The following is a 16011-nucleotide window of genomic DNA, read 5'->3' as shown; positions in this document are numbered from 1 at the left end:
CTTGGGCCCATTAATGGACTTCTTCCGGCACCGTGGCGACGTTCCACGACAGGGGAGGACACCCCCCCCCCGCTTCTGTCCTCAATCTCCTTTGCCGCATCACAACATCGCCCTGGCAACAGACCAAGCTGGGGTTCCATCCAGCTTGGGCCCAGCGACTGCTCCAACAGCTTTCCCTGGCTCTTCCCCTAGAGACATGGGGTCTGCCCAAGATGGATGCCAATCTCTCACTTCCAGCCTCTTTGCCTCTTTCCACTTCAGCACCCTGATGGGTCTCAGCTGCCTCTTCTTTACTTTCCCGTAAGTACGAAGGCGGATCCGGGTTGCCCGAGTCAAGGAGCAGCAGTTGGCAATGCCAATTGGCTGGCCATTTTGAATTGAACGATCCCATCTTGGGGTAGGGCAGCAGAGGTAAGGGACGTGAGAAGAGGCCTGCTGGATCAGACCCAAAGGGTCAGCTGGTCTCACTAGATCCCAACAAATGGTCTACATAGAGGTGCTACGTAATACCCGTTCTGCACTTGTAAGAAATCAGTATCTGAGTTACTACAATCTGCAGCAACAGATGACAAGCTTCCTCCATCTTCCATGGGGCAGCCCTTTAGATCAGGGGACGGCAATTTTTTTTACCGCGGGCCAGTCCACTGCAGTGCTGTCAAGTATCCCGTTTTCCCCGGGATTCTCCCTTATTTCGAGCAGTTTCCCACTGCTCTCCGTTATTTTTTTTATTTCCCTTAAATTTCCCGTTTTTAATGGAAGCAGCTCCTCCCCTGCTGGCCAGGGACTGGGTGGGAAGACCTCACCTACTTGGAGAGAAAAGCCTCAGCCCTCAAAGCAAGTGGGAGCTATTTCCCGTGCTTACAGGGGGGTGTATTCCTCCCCCTGCATCAGCCCCTATCCGTTGCCACCGAGCCCCTCAGCCGGCCAATAGGGTTAGCTGGCGGGCGAAGCCTGGCTGCCTTTGAGCAGCTGCTGCTTCCTGTCCTGTTTTGATGGGATCAGACAAGAAGACGATGCGGCTCCATCGCGCGGAGCACATGGCTGCCCTCCACTTTGCTCCGCTCCGAGCCTGAGCCCACTTGGAGTTTACATTGCTGCTCCGCCCACTTTTGCTTCTGGCTCCGCCCACCACTGACATGTGACTGTCCCCGGGATAGGTGAGACTGCTGATCCCTTATTTTCAAATCCGAAACTTGACAGCTATGGTCCACTGTCCCTCAGACCTTGTGGCAGGCCAGAGAAGCGACACCGGGGGGGGGGAGTTGGAAGAAGAGGCGAGGGGGGCAAGTAGTCCTCCTCCCCACCCCCCAGCCCCAGCGCTTACCTTCCCTGGGGCTGCCACTGCCACCACCACAACCACTGCTGCTGCTTCTCGTGAGTAGACAGAGCGAGCTCATCCGCTTCGCTCTTTGGCCCACAGGAGTACGAAGGCGGCGGCGGCAGCAGAGGAAAGATGAGCAGAGCGAAAGGTCTGGCTCCGGACTCCGGAGAGGGGCTGCTTAAAATGGCGAACAGCTAGCTCAGCCCAGCTCCCTTCCTCCTCCTTCCTCCTCCTTCCTCCTCTAGGCAGGGCGGGGAGAAGCCAAGAGGAGGGAGGGAGGAGGCACTGCCGTAGTGTGTGTGTGTGTGTGAGGGAGAGGCAGAGGAATGGAATGGCGCAGGGAGAGAAATGGCACAGCCCAAACGAACAGAATCCCCACGCTGATCCACGGACAGTTGACCAGCAGGATCCTGAAGGTGATTGGGCCTGATTTGGCCCACGGCCCTTAGTTTGCTGACCCCTGCTTTCAATATTTGAAGATGGCTATCCTATCATCTCTCAGTCTCCTCCAGGCTAAACATGCCAAACTCTCATTCCTCAATACGGCTTGGCTTCCAAACCCTTGGTCACCTTGGTCGCCGTCCTCTGCACGCATTCCAGCTTGTCAATATCTAAAAGGCTGTCCCGTAGAAGACGGAGCAAGCTTCTTTTCTCCTGCTCTGGAGGGTAGGACACAAAGCAATGGATTCAAGTTACAAGAAAGGAGATTCTGACTTAACATCAGGAGCAACTTTCGGGCAGTGAGAGCTGTTTGACAGAGGAACGGTCTCCCTCGGGCGGTGGTGGACTCTCTCCTTCCTTGGAGGTCTTTAGCAGAGGTTGGGTGGCCGTCTGTCATGGATGCTTGAGCTGAGATTCCTGCATTACAGGGGGTTGGACTGGATGACCCTCAGGGTCCCTTCCAGCTCTGCAATTCTATGATTCTTTGAAACCTTGCAGCACTTAAGGGTGGTGTCTAAAGTTGCATATTACTCCCCACTTCACATGTGAACAGAGCAAATCTATGCAGACCTGGGTCTGCTGCCCTCGTGTGTAACTTGAGGCTTATTTTCTGCTTATGGAGGTTTTGTTCCAGGCGTTTCATTTGGAGGTGGTGTGCTCTGTCCACCCCCCCCCTCCAACATGTTTCATGAGAAACCAAGCGTTGTTTCAGTTCCTTGCATCCTCTTTGCGTGTACTTTTGAGAGGTCTTCAAGAACAAGAAGTGAAAATGGTACTCCCAGCACACTCCAGCAGGGAAACATGCCTGGACCTTCCTTTTTAAAAATAAATGTAGATGGCTGGTTCCTCTCCAGCCCAACTTGTCAGCTGATTTTTAAAAATCATTTGAATTGCCTATATTTAGTGCATTTTTGTGTAAAAATTAAAAAAACTGAGAAGTGCATTGTCTGCTCTTTGGAACCGATAAAACGAAAATCGACTGAGGGGGTGGCTGGAAAGCAGAACACTCACTGGTAGGTTGGTGGGTGGGGTGTAGAGTAACACACAAACTTGATTCAGGTAGGTAGCCGTGTTGGTCTGATGCAGTCAAAATAAATTAAAAATTAAAAAATTGTCCAGTAGCACCTTAGAGACCAACTAAGTTTGTTCTGGGCATAAGCTTTCGTGTGCATGCACACTTCTTATGGAGGTTTTGTTCCAGGCAGGGGCGTAGGTAGCCGCTTTGCCGCCTGGGGCGTCAAATGCGGGGGCACCCCCCGGGGGCGGGGTGCCACTCCCTAGCATGCATGCACCCTGACATCGCGACGCATGCACCGTGATGTCACGGTGCACGCAGCATCCCAGGTGGACTGCGCATGTGCGGACATCCGCAGTCCACCCAAGATGGCGGGCGCGAGCGGCCAGCACCCCTCCCGGCCGTGTGGCGGCGCAGCCGAGTGTCACCCCCCGGGTGGTACCCAGGGCAGACCGCCCCCACCCCCTTGCTCCGCCCCTGGTTCCAGACGTTTCATTTGGAGGTGGTGTGCTCTGTCCACCCCCCTCCAACATGTTTCATGAGAAACCAAGCGTAGTTTCAGTTGGCCGAGCCGAGCCGCAGCGTCCCTTCCCGTTCTATGATTCTTAAACTGTGGTGGGCACAGGAGCTTTTTCTTTCAAGGTTAGCTTCTTCTGTGGGCCAAAGCCAAGGTCTCGCCCCAACCTCCACCTGCTTCCTTCCACAGGTGCAGCTGGCTGGCCCTCCATGTGTCCTGGGCCTTCCCTGCCATCTGCGGCCTCCTCTTCATCCCAACCATTGTCTACTTCCTCCTCACCAGTTTCACAGACACTGGAATCCTCCACAAAGGTAAGTGTGCAAGGGCTGCACCCTACGACCAAGCTGTAAGATCTGGACTCCCTCCGTGCAGACTGAAGGTGTAAATAGGACAATAAACCATATTTCTTGAGGTTGTGACAGTCTCCACTGTGCCTCAACCCTCCAAAGGAACACAGACGCAGCATGAGAGCCTGGAACCCCTTGGAATCTTGCAGAGTGTGAGGGTGGCACTCAACCTTTGTAACAATATTTTTTTTTTAAATGGAGGACCTTGGATCCAATATTGTCAAGTGAATACATTGGTACCTTGGTTCTCAAACTTAATCCGTTCCAGGAGTCTGTTCCAAAACCAAAGCGTTCCTAAACCAAGGCGCGCTGCTTTCCCACAGAAAGTAATGCAAAATGGATTAATTCGTTCCAGACTTTTAAAAACAACCCCTAAAATAGCAATTTTGAACATGAGTTTTACTATCTAACGAGACCAGTGATCCATAAAGTGAAAGCAACAAACAATGGACTGCGGTCACACAATCAGTCAATCCATCAGTAGCTGAACTGGGTTCCACACGGTCACAAAAACAAAACAAAAAGTGTTATGTATTGAAGTTCTCACCCTAGGCCACTAAGGGTGTTTCACTCTGCCCACCGTGACTGCAGTTCTCATTCAGGTCCACAACATGCAAATGAAGGATTGAGAGTGCCGTTCACAGATTGGGTAGCTAGAGAGAGTTGTTACTGTTGCATGTTACTGAGTGCTATATAAGCAGGCTGGCTCAGCCCTTCAGTTCAGTTCAGTTCTGTTCCAGCCTGAGAATAAAGAGAGCTGCTTGGAGGATCCCTGTGTCGTCTGCTATGTCCACCCACTACTTAATAAAAACCGCAAAAAACAAAAACGTAAAATAAATAGCAAAAACAGACAGACCTCGGCGTAACACTCAAAACGGATGTGTGACACTCAAACTGGAGCACGTTCGACTTCTGAAAAAAGTTCGCAAACCGGAACACTTCCTTCCGGGTTTGCAGTGTTTGGGTTCCAAGTTGTTTGAGTACCAAGGTGTTTGAGAACAAAGGTACTACCACTGTAGCTCCGTTAGGAAAATGGGGGAGTCTCCTAACAGCTCCCAGAATCCTTTGGGGGAAGCCATGACTGTTTAAAGTGGAATCACGGTGTGTTGTAGTGGTTAAGAGTGGTAGATTCGTAATCTGGTGAACCGGGTTCGCTTCCCCGCTCCTCCACATGCAGCTGCTGGGTGACCTTGGGCTAGTCACACTTCTCTAAAGTCTCTCAGCCCCACTCACCTCACAGAGGGTTTGTTGGGGGGGAGGAAGGGAAAGGAGAATGTTAGCCGCTTGGAGAATCCTTCGGGTAGTGAAAAGCGGGATATCAAATCCAAACTCCTCCTCCTCCTCTTCTTCTTCTTCTTCTTCTTCTTCTTCTTCTTCTTCTTCTTCTTCTTCTTCTTCTTCTTCTTCTTCTTCTTCTTTTCTTCTTCTTCTTCTTCTTTAAATGTGTGGTGTGCACATGGCCTGACTCTGAAGCTGCTTTCTGACTTCCCTGCTTCCTTCCACGGCCAGGCATTGAAGAAGAACTGGTGAACCAGGCCTTCACCATGAAAGACCTCAACCAGCACTGGTGCAACAAATGTCAGCTCTACTGCCTGCAGCACACCTTCCACTGTTCCTGGTGCAACACCTGTGTGGAGGTAAAGAACAACAGCAGCCCCTAGGGGTCGAGGAGGAGGAGGAGCTCAACTTGGTTCACATTTAAAGTAAAACCTGCTACCTAGTTTGCACTTTCTGGAGCACAGTGCTTCAAAATTTGGCACGTCTCAGGATTTCGCAGTGTAGCTCTCCGGTCAAGCTCTGTGTACAACAATGCATATGCTGCTGCAAGGTGTGCAGATAACATGCAAAAAGGCAATATATTGGGGGATATTACTTGCGAAAATATGTATATTAGTGAAAAATGCATACAGGAAAAGTGTTTATTGGGAGAAATTGGGGCTAAAATGCTGGTGAAGGTGGGTGAAGATTATTTTAACAATAATCTGCAAACTGCTGCAGAATCATGAAATTGTAGAGTTGGGATGGACCCCAAAGTCATCTATGCCAACCCTTTGCAGCGCAGGAGACGTGGTCTCTTTGGCAATCCCTCGTAGCCAAGTAAGATTGTCTTCCATGAACACGGTCTTAACAATGAGTCCGTAAGTAACTGTGGAGGCCAATTCTGGATCCACACGTCCTTCCACGGTGGGGACATTGGTTTCTGGGTGGGAGTTGATCACGGTGTGGATTGGCCCAGCGTGCCTTCCTCTTAGCGCATTTCTCCCTTGGGTCCTGAGTTCGAGTGTCTTCAAAGCCCACGACACCTTTGGGAAAGGCTGTTCTCCAACTGGAGCAGGCCAGTGTTTCCCAGTTGTCCGTGTTTATACTACATTTTTTAAGATTTGCCTTGAGACTTGCAATACAGCCGGGATATATCTATTTCCTACGGGAGAGAAAAAAAATAAGATTTGATATGATAACTGGTGAAGAGTCACGGGTGTCTCTCCCTCCAGCTGCAACATTCTCCCCTCCTTCCTGATCTCCCAGAACCAGAAGAGGCATGAAAAGGTAGAGAGGTTGGCTTCGTGCAGGCGCAGTCTAGGATTGCTTGGGAAAAAAACCCTGGAGAGGAGAGGGACTGTGGGGAAGTTGGAATTTTTAGTCTCAGCAACTGTTTCATGGAAGCAAGACCTGACTTGCTGTGCCCCTTAGGCCTGACACTCATGCACAGATCCTGATTTGCCAATTAAGATAAGATTTCTTTATTGTCATTGCACAGTACAATGAAATTGGATGCCATCCCATAAAAACAACACAGAACACACTTCGGCTACACATACATACATACCCATCACAACTCTCTAGTTACAGCATTTAAGATGGTTACAGCTCTTGGATGGAAACTATTTTTTAATCTATTTGTTCTTGATTTAATTGTTCTATATCTCTTGCCCGAAGGCAGTGGCGCAAAAAGACTATATCCAGGATGAGATGGATCTTTTAAAATATTTTTTACTATTTTAAGGCAACGGGAACTGTATAGTTCTTCAGCTTGCTTGGTATGATTTACTGCTGGCCCACTCCTGCCAGTGCCCATGAGATTAGGTCATGCCCCTTGCTGGATGGAGGACAAGGAAGGGGGTGTGAGTGAGGCTAGGAACTAGCCTAGTGCAGAAAGGTAAGATTTGCATCTGCCACTCCACCCACTTTGGTCTTTGGCCCACCAGCTGCCCTTGAAAGCTTACTCAGAAAGGAATAGGGCCAGTTACAGGTGGGTAGCCGTGTTGGTCTGCCATAGTCGAAACAAAATAGAAAATTCTTTTCAGTAGCACCTTAGAGACCAACTGTGTTTGTTCTTGGTATGAGCTTTCCTGTGCATGCACACTTCTTCAGATACACTGAAACAGAAGTCACCAGATCCTTAAATATAGTGAGGGAGTGGGGAGGGGTATTACTCAGAAAGGTGGTGGGAATGGGTGATCAGCTGATAGGTGTGGAAAACCTGTTGACGACTCTTAACGGCTGCAATTAGTCTTGCAGGGAAAGGCAAGGGGTGAGATGGCTAAAGATAGCTTTGTTAGGTATAATGAGATAAGAATCCAATGTCTTTGTTCAGACCAGGTTTCTCCATGGTTCTAAGTTTGGTGATTAGTTGCAATACAGCCACTTCCCTGCAAGACCAATTGCAGCCCGTTAAGAGTCGTCAACAGGTTTTCCACACCTATCAACTAATCACCCATTCCCACCACCCTTCTGAGTAATACCCCTCCCCACTCTCTCACTATATATAAGCATCTGGTGACTTCTGTTTCAGTGTATCTGAAGAAGTGTGCATGCACACGAAAGCTCATACCAAGAACAAACACAGTTGGTCTCTAAGGTGCTACTGAAAAGAATTTTCTATTTTGTCAGGAATAGGGCCCTTTAGGCAGAGGTGGTTTCCCTAGCCCTGCCCTAGCTAATCCAAACCATCCTTCGCATCACCCAAATTGCAAGACATTCCCGCCGCTCCTGTTCCGCTTTCCTTGCACACATGCGCGCACGCACACATTGGCCCATTGCACCTCTTGCGCACCACTCACGTGTGAACTCACCTGGGGTGCAAAATCCGGCTGAGCTGGACAGAAGGTTTCTTGGCAGTTCAAAGGTGCTCACCTCCACCTGGGGTGTTCCCCGAAGCGCCTCCTAATTCTCCGGCCCCACCTGCAGGAATTCGACCACCACTGCATGTGGGTCAACAACTGCATTGGCTGCCACAACCTCCGCTTCTTCATCTTCTTTGTGGTCTTCCTGAGCGGCTACGACCTTGCGGTGTTGGCTTCCTGCCTGGTCTACCTGGCGTTCAACTCCCAGCAGGCTTTCAGCGTGGAGAAGATCTGCACGTATCCTTCAGAGAGAAGTTCCCCCTCCCTCTCCTCTAATGCTGGGGTTCACGTTCAACGCTCACGGCTTCTCCCAAAGAATTCTGGGAGCTGTAGTTTGCTAAGGGTGCTGAGAGCTGTTAGGAGACCCAGATTCCCCTCCCAGAACCAGTGGCGTAGGAAGGTGGGGGGCGTTGAGAGCAGCACGCCCCCGGTTCCAGCCGGTTCCAGCCTGGAGGGGGGTGGCACTCGGCGCCTCCCCCCCGCGACTCCCAAGCTGCCGCCCGGCACCACTTCCATACGGCAGCTGCTCGCACGGCAACTCTCTGCTCGCGGCCGGCAGCCGTGCAAGTTGCAGTGCGAGCAGCCGCTGCACAGACGGGCTGCTGCAGCAGCTGCTTGCACCCGGCAACCCGGACGGACTGTGCTCTGTAGCGCGCATGCGTCATGATGTCACGATGCACGCATGCTACGGAGCGGCACCCCGCCCCTGGGGGGTGCCCCCCATGTTTGCCGCTCCGGGCATCAAAGCGGCTCCGTATGCCACTGCCCAGAACTGCAATTCTTTGCTTCTTCTTTCTTTCTCCTTTGGCGATCCCTCGTAGCCGAGTAAGATGGTCTTCCATAAACACGGTTTTAAAAGTGAATCCGTAAGTGACTGTGGAGGCCAATTCTGGATCCACACGTCCTTCCACAGTGGGGACATTGGTTTCTGGGCAGGAGTTGACCACGGTGTGGATTTGCCAAGCGTGCCTTCCTCTTAGCACGTTTCTCCCTTGCGTCCTGCAAAGAGGGATTGATTACAAGAAAGAAGATTCCACCTAAACATTAGGAAGAACTTCCTGACAGTAAGAGCTGTTGGACAGTGGAATTTACTACCAAGGAGTGTGGTGGAGTCTCCTTCTTTGGAGGTCTTTAAGCAGAGGCTTGACAGCCATCTGTCAGGAATGCTTTGATGGTGTTTCCTGCTTGGCAGGGGGTTGGACTGGATGGCCCTTGGGGTCTCTTCCAACTCTAGGATTCTAGGATTCTAGGATTCTAGGATTCTGATTCTACTAAACCACTCCAAGAATTGTAGCTCTTAGAATTTTCAACCCCCTTAACAAACGGCAGCTCCCAGGATTTCCTAGGGGAAGCCATGGCAGTTTTAGTGCTTAAATGCATGGTGAAAATGTGGCTTTATATTATTATTATTATTATTATTATTATTATTATTATTATTATTATACTGTACCACCCTATACCCGGGGGTCTCAGGGCGGTTGACAAAATAAAATCAAGATATAAAGCCACAAAATACATAATAAAAATAAAAACAATAATCCAACAGCCCCCCCCCTGAAAGAACACATTTTAAAAGGGTATAGTGTGTTGATCAGGTCAACCAAAGGCCTAGGTAAAAAGGAACATTTTTGCTTGGTGCCTAAAGGTGTTTAATGAAGGTGCCTGGAGAACTTCCTTGGGGAGAGCATTCCACAAATGGGGAGCCACTGCAGAGAAGGCCCCGTTCTCGTGTTGCCACCCTCCGGACCTCTCGAGGAGGAAGCACACGGATAATAATAATAATAATAGTTTTATTATATGCCACCCATTTGACTGGGTTGTCCCAGCCACTCTGAGCGACTTCCAACAAAGTATTAAAACACTATAAAACATCAAACATTAAAAACCTCCCTATACAGGGCTGCCTTCAGGTGTCTTCTAAAAGTTGTGTAGCTCTTTATCTCCTTGACATCTGAAGGGAGGGCGCCACTACCAAGAAGGCCCTCTGCCTGGTTCCCTGTAACCTTGCTTTTCACAGGGAGGGAACCGCCAGAAGGCCCTCGGAGCTGGATCTCAGTGTCCGGGCTGAATGATGGGGGTGGAGACGCTCCTTCAGGGATACTGGACCGAGGCCGTTCAGAGCTTTCAAGGTCAGCCCAACACTTGGTATTGCGCTTGGAAACGTAAGTGTGTCCTCCAAGCTGTAACGACTATCTCAGTCAAATACTGCTGAAAGATTTCCCATCTATCAGGAAGCCACCCCACCAGGACCTCCCACCAGCCAACCATCCCAGGCGGTCAGCCGCACAGAGGAGCTCTCAGCCAGCAGCTGCAATTCCTGGAGGCTCCATGGGGACAGCCGCCGACTGGAATGCAAGGCTTTCCCAAAAACCTGCCTTTGCATAGCACGCACCTATGAACACTCCTGGCTGTCAGCCGCTGGGCCTCTCGCCCCTTCCCCATGGGGTCTTTTGCTTCTGCATGCACAGCCACTGTAGCCTGGTCTTCATCTGCCCGTCTTCCTTGACTCTGGTGCTTCCAGAGTGCTGGTGACCATCCCCACCGCATTCTACTTGGTGCCTCTTCTCCTCCTAGTTTGCACCCAGATCAGCTACATCTTAGCTGCTCACCACAGCTGCAAATTCCAGGTACAGCGTGCAGATGCAGGGGCGAACACGGCTGAGGCGGGAGGAGAGAAACTGCTGGTCTGAATTCTCTGGAGGTTCGCCTGGGGATGCAGAGCACCAAAGGGTTGATGGCCAGAGCTGTGTGTGCACCATCGCATGCAGCCAAGACAGGGTCCCCAACCTTGGAGAGCTCACCAAGCCCTTGACCCCAAGCCCAGCAGAGGCTGCCCGTTGCTGCTGCTACTTCCCTTTCCATCTCTGACCTCCCTCATCTCTCTCCACAGGCTCTGTCCTTCAAGCAACCTTTGGCCTTGAACTGGCAGGACTCGGGGTGGTGCAAGAGGCACAGAACCAAGTGCGTGACTCGGGGCTCAGGGCTTAGCCATCCTTCCTCGGGGATGACCTCCGGGTGTGGAGGCTGCCACCCCAAAAAGGGGAAATATTTAGCTAGCAGATGACGGAATCGTATTCCTTGCTTGCTTTTATTACAGTGGTACCCAGGGCCGTCTTAAGCATTTCCGGCGCCGTGGTACAAAGCTTCCAACGCCCGCCCCCGTTTCCCGGAGTTTTTTAGGGAGGACAGTGCTGCCGGCGGGGCTGGAGGAGGTGGGCAGCAGCTGGAGGGCGGCTCCTCTGGTGGGGAAGAGGCGGAGGCTGGACGCAGCGCCTTCCGGCTCAGATGGCCGCTTCATGCCACGGTGGCCACAGCAGATGGAGGCTTCGGAGGTGGGCAAGGGTGGCGAGCTGATACCAGGAGGCACCACATCCAGCCTCCACCTCTGCCCTGGTGCCCTCCAGAACTTGGCACCCTGGCGCCCCACGCCACTAGCCTCTATGGGTAAGATGCCCCTGGTGGTACCTCTGGTTATGAACTTCATTCGTTCCGGAGGTCCGTTCTTAACCTGAAACCGTTCCTAGCCTGAGGTACCACTTTAGCTAATGGGGCCTCCCGCTGCTGCTGTGCCGCTGCCACACAATTTCTGTTCTCATCCTGGGGCAAAGTTCTTAACCCAAGGTACTACTTCCGGGTTAGCGGAGTTTGTAACCCGAGGTGTTTGTAACCCAAGGTACCACTCTTTTCACATCTCCTCACATATAGGCTACCTATCAGGGCATGTACTATAATTCCCAATGCACCTCCAAGGAGCTAAAGGTCCCCCCATTGTCTCATCCACACAACAAACCCACGTTGTAGGTTATGCTGAGAGAGAGTGACTGGCTCATGGTCAGCCAGTGAGCTTTATGGCTGAGTGGGGATTTGAACCCCAGTTTCCCAGGTCCTAGTCTGACACCCTAAACACTATACCACACGGGCTTTCAATTACAAGGGTGCTTCCAGGCTGTCACTATTTTAGAGTGGTATCCAATCACGGACGCGGGTGGCGCTGTGGGTTAAACCGCAGAGCCTAGGGCTCGCCGATCAGAAGGTCGGCGGTTCGAATCCCCGCGATGTAGTGAGCTCCCATTGCTTGGTCCCTGCTCCTGCCCACCTAGCAGCTCGAAAGCACGTCAAAGTGCAAGTACATAAATAGGTACCACTCCAGCAGGAAGGTAAACGGCATTTCCGTGTGCTGCTCTGTTTCGCCAGAAGCGGCTTTGTCATGCTGGCCACATGACCCGGAAGCTGTATGCCGGCTCCCTCGGCCATTAACATGAGATGAGCACCACAACCCCAGTGTCGTCCACGACTGGACCTAATGGTCAGGGGTCCCTTTAATAATAATAGCCCGGGATGTTTAGCCACTTCAGGCAAATGCTGTGCTTGCGGTTGCCTCCTGTTCTCCTTTTCCACCTTTAAGTCCACAGACCCCCCTCTGAAGGCAGCAGGAGTGTAAAGAAAAAGGCTCGTGAAGAGTGGGCAGGCATGGAGGAGGCAACGGCAGTGTGGTGCACTCTGCAAAGGCTGAATTTCAGAAGAAGCACTCAGTAAATACCGGGTGCAATCTGACCTCCTTCACACAAGCTTTGCGCAAGCAAGTAGGGAGAATGCTCAATGAGCAGGTCAGAAAATAGTCCCTCTCACCACAATGACACACACCTGCACCTCCCTCCTTTCCATGCTCTTCTTGCAGGTACAGAGTGAGGTCCTCCGGGGCAATGGCCCTGGGGACCGCCGAGGCCGCTGAGCTCTGCCACGTCCCGTGGGTCTCCAGGACTGGTTCGGCCGTCCCCGGCTCCTGCCCTCACAGCTGCTCCCAAGAGCTGTCCCGCCAGCAGAAGGTGCTCAAGGCTTGGCGCCACTTCCTGTCCGCCGTGGGGAGCCTTCTGCACCGAGAGGGTCCCAGGCTGGGAGGAGCATCGGCGGAAAAGGCAGAGAAGCAGGTGAGCAGGGGGTGGAAAGATATGCCTGTGGGATTGCCTTTTGCCTGGTGCATGGGCCCGTCCGCACCACAGTTTGATGTGGAATAGGTACCCGTTGCGTGTCCTTTAATTCCCAGGTTCAAGGTGCCCTTAACAACTTGGGACCCGTTCACCTAAGAGATCGCCTTACCCCATATATTTCAAAACAAAATTAAAATAAAAAAAATCCTTCCAGTAGCACCTTAGAGACTGTGCGGCTTTTGGTTTTAACTGGAAAAGCCTTAAAACCAGTTTAGCACTTGGAGTGGTGTCCAGCAACGCTTCCTCTGCGTTCTCCTGCTTCTCCACTGCTTTTGCAGAGCTTTTTCAAACTTCTTACTTCTCTTTCTTGCGCAGCGATATGTGTGCCTTGTGCCAGCAATAAATTCCACAACGACTGGGTTGTTTCAAAACAAGTACGCTTTATTACAAGCATATAAATCATAGCCACTTTCCCGGAGAATGGGAGGCCATCATCACTCCGGTCTCTCCGGTTCAGAACCGAAAGTAAGACTGACTCGGAAATAAACGGTGCGTCACATAAATCACAAAGACATCGCATACAGCAGATAACCCGGATGTTGTGACACATTCTCCCTGTGGGAGGAGCGAACTGTTGAGCTTCTTTAACCCTCAAAGCTCCAAACATCACAGAGACCAACTAAGTTTGTTCTTGGTATGAGCTTTCGTGTGCATGCACACGAAAGCTCATACCAAGAACAAACTTAGTGGGTCTCTAAGGTGCTACTGGAACCCATATATTTCAGTGGAGCTTTCAGGTGCCACATAGCTCCTGTTTCACATTCGTAAGAAATCAAACTTGTAGTGTGGCAGCGCCTAGCCTTTGGAACTCCCTGCCTATTGATATCAGGCAGGCACCTTCACTGTGCTCTTTTTGGTGCCCGCTAAAAACATTCTTATTTAGACAAGCCTACCCAGATGTTTGGGAAGCTGGTGCAAGTTTCAATTTGTTTTTAGTCTATTGTTATTTTGGAAAGCTTAAGGTTGTTGTTGTTGTTGTTAATTCTCCTTTGGTGACTGAGCCAGGGTAGAAGGTTGAGGGGAATCTCCGAGGTACCCTGGTCCTAAGTTGTTCAGAGCTTTGCAAATTAATACAAGGATCCTTGAATCTGGCTTGGTAGCAGAGGAGCAAGCAGTGCAGCTGTTTTAAGAAGGGTGCCAAATGTTTTCGGCCAGATGTCCTCGTCTGCAATGTAGCCGCTGTCCTGAGATCTACACGTGAAGAGCAGAATAATAATAATAATAATAATAATACAAAACATGCCAGCTGGAGTTTCCAAACCATGCCCAAGGACAGCCTCACAAATACAGTGGTACCTTGGGTTAAGAAGAAGAAGAGTTTGGATTTGATATCCCGCTTTATCACTACCCTAGGGAGTCTCAAAGTGGCTAACATTCCCCTTTCCCTTCCTCCCCCACAACAAACACTCTGTGAGGTGAGCGGGTCTGAGAGACTTCAGAGAAGTGTGACTAGCCCAAGCTCACCCAGCAGCTGCATGTGGAGGAGAGGAGACACGAACCCGGTTCCCCAGATTACGAGTCTGCCGCTCTTAACCACTACACCACACTGGCTCCCTCTACTGCTTAATTAAGAACTTAATTCGTTCTGGAGGTCCGCTCTTAACCTGAAACCGTTCTTAACCCGAAGCACCACTTTAGCTAATGGGGCCTTCCGCTGCCACTGCGCCACCAAAGCACGATTTCTGTTCTTATCCTGAAGCAAAGTTCTTAACCTGAAGCGTCATTTCTGGGTTAGCGGAGTCTGTAACCTGAAACGTATGTACCCCGAGGTACCACTGTATAACACATTACAGTAATCTAGCCTCAAGGTTACTGATGCATAGACCACAGGATGATCAGGATGAATGCTGAACACACTGCCTGGAGGAGCCCAGGCTCTGGCCTTTGAGAGCTGCAATGTGGCGAGTGGACCTGCCTAACCCCAACCTGGTGCCCTCTGGCTATTTTGAATGGTATCTCCCTCCCATCAGCCTCCACTCACTCGCGCAGCCATTTGGAAAGGCTGCAGTAGACAGGATGGGAGGTGGCCTGAGGTCTTGACAACATGAGGAGATAAAGTTAGATAAGGATAGAGTAAAAACTTAAATTAGAGGATTATAAATAAGAATCAGTTACAGGTGGGTAGCCGTGTTGGTCTGCCATAGTCGAAACAAAATAGAAAATTCTTTCCAGTAGCACCTTAGAGACCAACTGAGTTTGTTCTTGGTATGAGCTTTCGTGTGCATGCACACTTCTTCAGATACAGACACACGAAAGCTCATACCAAGAACAAACTCAGTTGGTCTCTAAGGTGCTACTGGAAAGAATTTTCTATTATGTTTCGATAAATAAGAATGTTTAAAATGTGTTGGAAGACTGCTAAAGATGTATTAAAATGAAATCAGCAAAGAGGGATTGAGGAAGTCATGAAACAGCCCAAAAGTGGAAATTACAGGAGTTGCCTACAATTGATGAGTGGCAGGCGAAGATGGTGGAATATGCTGAATTGGCAAAACTGACCGGCAGGGTCAGAAACCAGGATGACTCGAGGTTTCAAAGAGACTGGAGTAAATTTGTGGAGTATCTAAGATTGAACAGAGGAAGTTTAAAAACACTTGTAGGACTGGAATAAACCTTTGACAAAGACTAATAAGGTTGTAATACGAACTGCGCGACAAAACTGGACTAGAAAACCTGTTGACGTGGAGGAGGGGAGTCAGAGCTCGGCGGAGCTATAGTATTGCATTGCTTATTAGATATGATTATTCGTTGTAATTTGTTATTTTTTGGAAAAACAATAAAAATTATTATAAAAAAAAGAGGAAGTCATGAAACAAAGTGAGAAAGAATAAGAAAGTTTATATATATATATATATATATATATAGAGAGAGAGAGAGAGAGAGAGAGACCCAGACAGAGAGACGTATTTTTTCTTGTTATAGAATATAAGTTTTAATTGTTTCAATATGTGAAAATCAATTTAAAAAATTATTGAAAAAAAACCATGAGGAGAAGCTCCTGCAGTCCTGCTAAATCAGGGGTCAGCAAACTTTTTCAGCAGGGGGCCAGACCACTGTCACTTGGGGGGGGGCGGACTGTTTTTTTTTTTGGGGGGTGAACGAATTCCTATGCCCCACAAATAACGCAGAGATGCATTTTAAATAAAAATAACACATTCTACTCATGTAAAAACACGCTGATTCCCGGACCATCCGTGGGCCGGATTGAGAAGGCAATTGGGCCAGATCCGGCCCCCGTGCCTTAATTTGCCTACCCAT

At 50.1% G+C, this 16011-nt stretch overlaps 1 protein-coding gene across 1 annotated transcript; it reads left to right on the top strand.

Moving 5' to 3' along the window:
* The first annotated feature begins 127 nt into the window (after positions 1 to 127).
* On the top strand, positions 128 to 12798 carry ZDHHC19 (zinc finger DHHC-type palmitoyltransferase 19). Its single transcript, XM_033148149.1, has 7 exons — positions 128 to 300; positions 3484 to 3605; positions 5151 to 5278; positions 7830 to 8002; positions 10287 to 10392; positions 10656 to 10726; positions 12444 to 12798. The coding sequence occupies exons 1-7, from the start codon at positions 197 to 199 to the stop codon at positions 12778 to 12780; spliced, it is 1041 nt and encodes a 346-aa protein (XP_033004040.1). The 5' UTR covers positions 128 to 196; the 3' UTR covers positions 12781 to 12798.
* Positions 12799 to 16011: the final 3213 nt, after the last annotated feature.

This window comes from Lacerta agilis, chromosome 5, assembly GCF_009819535.1.
Source record: "Lacerta agilis isolate rLacAgi1 chromosome 5, rLacAgi1.pri, whole genome shotgun sequence".
Taxonomy (NCBI): Eukaryota; Metazoa; Chordata; class Lepidosauria; order Squamata; family Lacertidae; genus Lacerta; species Lacerta agilis.
The sequence above is the reverse complement of the archived record's forward strand: the minus strand, read 5'-3'. Positions and strand labels throughout refer to the sequence as shown.

What these genes read in the sequence shown, in the direction of transcription:
- ZDHHC19 (XM_033148149.1), top strand. Translation starts at nt 197, where the DNA reads ATGGGGTCTGCCCAAGATGGATGCCAATCTCTCACTTCCAGCCTCTTT. An exon ending in GGTGCAACACCTGTGTGGAG is followed by an intron (nt 5,279 to 7,829) that starts GTAAAGAACAAC and finishes CCCCACCTGCAG; the next exon opens with GAATTCGACCACCACTGCAT. An exon ending in AGCGTGGAGAAGATCTGCAC is followed by an intron (nt 8,003 to 10,286) that starts GTATCCTTCAGA and finishes TGGTGCTTCCAG; the next exon opens with AGTGCTGGTGACCATCCCCA.